The following is a 7178-nucleotide window of genomic DNA, read 5'->3' on the forward strand; positions in this document are numbered from 1 at the left end:
CATCAACTGACATATCAAACTGAGATCAGGTCTTTAAGCACTGTCCACTCATTATCACCCTTGCACCAAAAGTTATTCAGAAATAGTAAAGGTAAAGGCTAAAGAAAAAAAAAACAAAAAACAACCAGCCCACAAAAATCTCTCCACCCCCAAAGAATGCTTCTAAAATACAAGATGGCATTTTATTTAGAGTTGCCATTAAAATCCTTACTACCGAATCAGATAACATTTAGTAGTTGGGGGATACGCCATCAGCTTTACTTTGTACCTGCCATATTCACTATGTTTGTTTCACATGGAAGTAAATTAAGTTTGAAACATACAAGCCTAAGTTTGAGACATTCACTGCCCTGAGAAGAAAAAGATTAGCAGACACAATGTAACCTCTCTCTGCTGTGGGAATACTGACTATTGTATACTAGAGTCCATCTGTTAAGTAATGACTGATCCAGAATGCATCGCTACTGCAGCAGATTCCCAAGCAGTTTCACATTCATATATGTCCCCCGATGCCGAGAGCACTGTTAAAGACTCTTGCCTTTATTTTTAAATATAAGCATAGTTTTCAGCAATAGGAACTAATCAGTAAGTAGATCTTGTAGGCAAGCACTGTAACAAGCACTGTGTGTCCTCCACACAAAATACCAAAACACATTCTAACCTCCCCCGCCAAAGACAAGCCAATGTTAGTCCAGTTGCTGATGCGCTAACAGCCAGAATTAAAATAAGCTTAAATATCAGTAAGAAGAATGAAAGAAGAAAGAAAACCAGAAAAGGATTAAACATCTTCGTATCTGTCATGATCTATACAAATCCAGTTAATAACTGCATGTCATTCCCTTATTTCGAGTGCTACTTTTAAAGGAATGGGTAATAATCCAATAAAGTTATGATCACTTGTACCACACTTGTACAAAAAAAAATATTTACAAATCATGTTTCAGTTAAGTGTCAAACAGCTTGTAGAGAGGAGTGGGAAATATACCAGATTACTGTTTTGACACATTCACAAAACTATTAGGGCTTTAACCCTGTGTGTTCACATAAGCCATAAATATTAAAATGATCTGACCAAACCATGTCTTTCCCTGCGTGCTGCAGCTTTTCCATTCAGTCTGTGCTAGGTCAAATGCAAGTAACTGTCAAACAGAAGAATACATTCTTTCAAAGTGTTTGAAACAAAATACATTCCTTGCATGACTTTGTTTAAAATGAGTGGAGGTTGGAAGCATTAAACTCATTTGAAACAAAGGCAGTTTCAATTAATTGCCATTCAGTTTTGAGCAGTCATTTTTCTATCCTATTTCCTATGCAAAAATTTAGGATATTTCATTGACTGAACTGCTTCAAAAGCTTTGCTGCAGCAAATCTTGCATTCAGGAGCAGCACCAAATTGCACATAATTGAAAGTGATTCATTTTTAGATCCACTCGTTTGGCTTCTGTAGGTTCCTCAGGCTTTGGTGTAGGTAGCGCAAAAACATTAAGTCATACAGTCCTGCAGTAACTCTTTCACTCCATGAAGTGAGCAGATGACTAAGGAGCTACATTTTAGCGTCTTCGCCTTGTTTCAAGCTATTTACCAGCACACAATAGTATTTTGCAACACGCAGACCTTAAACAAAATTAGCAACAGCACTTACTTTGCAGACAAGAATGTGTTTTGGAAAGCATAGCGGATTATTAAGACGTGAGCAACCCAATACAATACTGCAACACAACTAACTCTTTATTACAGATATTAAGGCGTATTAAACCCTTGCAAAAATCTCCCTCCTCCCCCCTCCTCTAGATAAAATACTCAACTAGCTCTGAGCTAACAGGGTTAAACCCTTCGCATGTTTCAGCCACTGAGACAAGACACCAGCTCAGGCTGTTTTTGATGTTTTTCAGTGAAAAAGACATACTACATTCACACCACTCTTCTTCAAGCGAGGAAGCTATCGGGTTATAGGGCAGCGTCCAGAACCCGAAATCGCAAATTACTTAATCTCCTTATTTTTCACACATGTGAATTCCACACGCTCCACTTCTGCGGGAAGCGGCCGGGGGGGGGAGGCACTGGGAAGGAGAAGAGTGGCCTGCCTGGACCAGGCAGGGTCCTGCGTGGAGTTTGGGGAGCGCCGAGGGGGGCTTCTGTCACAGGCACGATGAGGAGAAGGGCAGGTCGCGGTATCGCCGAGGAGAGAGAGGGGGACGAGAGGAGTTTGGGGAGGAACGATGGTTGGGAAAGGGCCGTACATGTAGCGGGGACACGGGGGCTGGGAAAATGAAGGTCCTTTTCGGGTCGCCGAGGGGCAGGGGGGGAGCGGGGAGCAGCCCCGGGAGGAGGTGGGCTGCTCGGGCCGGTGCCCGGGGACCCTCTTGCCCGCCGGGGCGTCACCGGGACGGGGTGCCGGGCCGCTTACCAGGTTCAGCACCGTCTCCACGATGTCCCGGTTGCTGACCTCCCCGACCTGGATGAGTCCGATGAGGACGGCGAATTTCATCCGGATATTGCGGATCGGCACCGACGGGTTAATCATCCCCGCGGGGAGCACGACGGACCCGGAGCCCGACGCCCTCAGCTCCCCCATCGCCGCGACGCCGCCGCCGCCTCCGCCGCCGCCGCCTCCTCCTCCACCGCCGGCCCCGACGGAGAGGAGTCCCGCGGGCTGCGGGTCCGGCCCCGACACCGGCTTCTCGCTCGCCATTTACCCCCCGCCGTTAACCGGCACCTGCCGCCGCCGCCGCCGCCGCCGCCTCCCCGCCCGGCCGGGCCGAGCCGCGCATCCACCGCAGTCGCACCCGGCGGGGCCGCAGGGAGCCGGCCCGAGGCGCAGGCACCGTCCCAGGAGCCGCTCCTCTATAATGAGGGATTATTATGGGCGCCGATGCCCCGTTAGCCGAAAGCTGCCTCAACCGGCGCCGCCTTCCCCGCCGCCGTGGCGGGAGAAGCGGAGCGACGCCGAGCTCGGCCCGGCCCGGGGGAAGGCGAACGGCGCTCGGAGCCGAACGGGCGGCGCGAACGACCGCGGCTGCCGCTGTTGTTGTGGAGCCGAAACCGCCGCCGCTCACGCCGCCATGTTGCCGCCCCCTGCCTGCGGTAGCCGTTAAGGCGCCTGCGCCGAGCCCGGCGAGGGGAGTGGCCGGGCCGGGCCTGGCCCCCCCACCTCGCCCCGGTTCCCCCCCCCCCGCCCCTCAGCCGGCCGGGAGACAGGTGAGCAGGTGCACGGGAGCGTGAAGGGGGCCGCGCCTGAGGCGCGGAGCCGCCTCCCCCCCCCCCTCCCCGGGGTACCTCACGCCTCCCGCCCGCCCGCCTGGCCGCGGGGAGATTCTTACGCAACGCCGCCTGAAGTGACAGGGCTGGCGCCCGCCCCCGGCCCGGCGCCCGGCCTCGCCCCGCCGCCTCAGGGCGCCCCTTGGCGGGAGGGGCGGGCTGGCGGCCGCTGTCAGCTGCAGGCCTCCGTGGCGGGGAGGTGCTCCCCTTTTTCTCGCCTGGTGAGGGACCCTGGGCCGTCCCCCACCACCCCCCGGCCCTGTAGGGCTCCTCGGCAGGCTGCCGGCTCTGCGAGCCTCTGTGGTTCCCCGGCCGCGCTTTCCCCAGGCTGGTCGCACGCTGTTGTGTGAGGAAAAGTGTCAGGGTAGGGAGGTCTCGGGGTGGATTTTTTTCGCGACTTCAGTCTTAGCGAGCGGTCGGGCTTGCGGGAGGGTTGTGCGTGGGCTTCTGAGCCCCGCGGGCGTGGGGAGGGATAGGGGAGACCCTGGGGTCTGCCGGCCTGAGAGCTCCTGGGCTGCTTCTTCCAGGAGAGGGATGTTATTCCAGAGTTCTGGTTCTTGTGGTGGTGCTGCATGCAGAGGTGTCCGGGCGGCAGCAGTTTTACCAAGCGCCTTGGTTTCAGTGATGCCTCGTGGCAATGAGCGTTTTTTTCAAGCCTCTCCGCTGTTATATCAGAGAAACAGAAGTACCTCTGGTGTTCTGAGGAGGCTCAAATAATTCACGTGGTTTTTTGAATAAAGTTGTGTATAGTTGCTCTACGTGTGCTGGAGATAATCCATCCCTGCTCAAAACCGTGTTCTGTCTTGGCTTTGTAGTGACTGTCATCGCAAAGTTGAATTTGCAACGAATCTTGTCCCTTGAGTCTCAGAATACCATTCATCCTGTCTCTTCTGTAACCCCAAATTCGGGAATTAGGCTGGATTGACGGTCCGCCTTGTATCCAGCTTTAGATAATAAACTTCATAAACACAATGAATCAGCAGGACTCAGTCACTACATCCTCCAGGATTGCAGAAGCTGGTCTAAGCTCCACCAAGAGAAGAAAGAGAAGACCTCAGGTCTGTACTGTGAGATGCACTAGCTCTACGTACTTGTAAATACAGTATGTTACATTTACTTGTTTGCAAGGTCCTCGACAGTATGCATAGCCTAGATGCATAGACATGACTAAAACAGTGGTTAGCTGGGAATCACAGAACCAACATTATTTCAGAAAGCTGCAAAAGATGGGGAGATAACCCAAAAGAGCAATTATGGGAGGTAAGAAAGCACAAAGTTCTCTTGGAAGGAAATTCCTTTACAATTTGCCACCATCCATGAGCAACCTTGTATGACCCCGAGTAAAGGTATACTTTAATTTTATATACTCATGGAGGGGCCACAGGTTCCATTCTCACTAGCCCCATAGCAGAACTAGCAAAACTGAATACCGATGCACTGAACTGCTTTAGTACAGAGTGAGCCCATCTTAGTTTAAACCCCCAAACAAGGGTGTTCCAGTGAAGTAACCAGGCAGACTTTCAACTGTACTGGGTGAGAAGCTCTTGTATATCACAGGGTGAGTTCTGGGCACAATAACTTCCAGCTGGTTGATAACGATGAGCTGATGGAGTAGTGCATTTCAAATTGCGCTTGTTGTTTCTATCCTTGGCTGAAGTAAGTCCTGTTCCAGAAGCTTTTAAAAAGATTCTCTGAAAAAACTAGGCAAAAATCCTTTACTTGGAAATGTCAGTGAGAGATCCTATTACTTGTTTCACTTTGCCCCATTTCCCCAAAAAACAAACAAACAAACAAAGCCAATCCAAAAGGTAAAACTTTTGACTATGTAGGAACATTAAATTACTGTTCCAGTCTACAGTTATGCAAATGTTCAAGTTAGGCTGCCCAAAACTGTTCATCTTGATTTCAGAAAGGAATATTTCATGTTCTTAATGATCCCATCTGGCAGCCAGGTAACCTCTTAGAGTTTGGATGTCCTCAAGCTTGTGTAAACATAAGTTATTTAATTATACATGTAAATATTTTTGAAAATTCAAGAATACATAACCTTTTTTGCAAAACTGAAACCTAAGTCTAGAATGCTGTAACACTCACTAAAAATTGTAACACCCTTAGGAACTAACACCCAACAGTTCTGCTCTTTATTATTCCCATAACCACATCTATGTGGTGAGGCATGTTACTACAAATACTATTGTTGGCTGATAGGTTGACCAGTTTTCTTGTTCCAATTCATCGCGTAGCTGCTGCCTGTTAAATGGGTAGAGAGCTAAGCTATAATTGCTTTTCTATGGGTAGGTATATTAATTTGGATCTCTGTCCACTTACTGACTTTTACAAATCCCAGAATAACTTTATAACTTTGACATCCGTTGTTAAATTTGCTTAAAATTTGTCAACAACTTGTTCATCTTTGTGATGGAACAGATGGACCAATAGCACAACCACATAAACTTCCTTTCTGTAGAGAAGTGGGACAACAAAATACAGTTTGATACGTTTTATTATCCATTCTATGCTTCATACTACTATTCATGGAAGACTCATGTGATTTACACATGTACCCAAATTCTGGGGTAATTCTTGACTACAGCTGTTCCATGTACAACTATCAATGCATTCCTCCACATTGAATTTCTGATAAAGTTGCAATCATGAGTTAGTCTGTTTAGAAGTTGTATTTGTGAAATCCTTCATTATGTAATTTCCAGCTTAGGACTTGAACTGGCCGCGTGTCATTTCCCCTGCTGAAATCACATAATATACTATACATAGTATAAGGAAAAAACTTATTAAAAGAAGGTGAATTCCCAACGTTAAGTTTAATAGGAGATACTTCCTTTAGTTCTTAAACTCATATTTGGTTTTACAAATAAATTTTTACAAAATCACGTTCTCTTTGGTTTTATAAGCTGGAACACTGTTAAGAAGTAGCTGTCTTCTCTAATCAACAGTGTTTGTTTTTGATAAGCAAACTTCCATTGAGGTGAGCCATTCATCAACTCATGTGAACATTATTGTAGCGCTGGCATTCTGAAAGAACAGCAAATTTGTAACACTGATCTCAGCCCTGTAGTAATTGCAGCTCTGGTGTTCATTTGCTTCCATTTTAACACCTCATCAGATAGATTGAAAATTAAAATAAGAGTACATATACTAGAAATGCTACAGAACGTGATTCATTTCTTTTCTATAAAAAGAATGTTTGTCCCATCTCCTTGATATTGATATATTCGGTACAAAGACTGTGAATTCATCAGTGACAATTTCATTCATGAGGTGGCTAGTTGGGTCCCAGTCCGGTAAGGTGTTCTGCATTAGCAAATCCCGATATTTGCATAATTATAACCATTTTCAGTTCAGCTTGCAAGATCAGTCATTGACACAGGCCCAGACTAGGTGTGGCAGGAGACACTACGTATGGAGGGGTGCTATGCACTCCTGTATTCTTCACAAAGATAAGACCGATGCCAGCATCTGATCTCGTCCCTTTCTGTACTTTCACAACACTTGCTCCCCACTGAAATGAGAGAAAGCAATGCCTTTGCTCCCAGAGTATTCTCATTGCTTCACCTGTGATAGATGATGGGGGGGTTTCTTTTATGATATTCTTCAAATTTTCTCAGCATGCATTCTCCATAAAAGCCAGAAGATTATCTCAAATATAATTGCGAAAACCAAAGGAAAAGACATGTATCCATGTTCCTATGCTTGCAACAAACAGATGGGGGAGAAAATAAAACTAAGAAACAATTGTTTAAAGTTTTAGCTCGATTTTTATTTCAGTTGTAAAATAGATTGTAGCAATACTACTTTATTTTGGGGGGTAAAAACATTACGTAGTCATTCAACTGAGAAAGCTTGAAAAAACATGTTTTAGAAGACACACTCTTGGCTACAAATAATGGAACAACTTAAGT

At 46.9% G+C, this 7178-nt stretch overlaps 1 protein-coding gene across 12 annotated transcripts in view; it reads right to left on the reverse strand.

Annotated features, from left to right (window-relative positions):
• NBEA (neurobeachin) overlaps positions 1-3108 on the reverse strand; it is a 509812-nt gene extending 506704 nt beyond the window's left edge. For 9 of the 12 annotated variants that reach the window (XM_069808005.1, XM_069808008.1, XM_069808006.1 and 6 more), the window contains exon 1: positions 2408-3093. In XM_069808005.1, the coding sequence (XP_069664106.1) occupies positions 2408-2692 (285 nt within the window). In that variant the 5' untranslated portion in view covers positions 2693-3093. Of the gene's footprint in view, positions 1-2407 lie in introns of all 12 variants that reach the window. The other 3 variants (XM_069808013.1, XM_069808012.1, XM_069808009.1) reach the window with 2 other exon arrangements.
• Between the last annotated feature and the right edge of the window lie 4070 nt (positions 3109-7178).

Source organism: Haliaeetus albicilla, chromosome 20 (assembly GCF_947461875.1).
Source record: "Haliaeetus albicilla chromosome 20, bHalAlb1.1, whole genome shotgun sequence".
NCBI classification, from domain to species: domain Eukaryota; kingdom Metazoa; phylum Chordata; class Aves; order Accipitriformes; family Accipitridae; genus Haliaeetus; species Haliaeetus albicilla.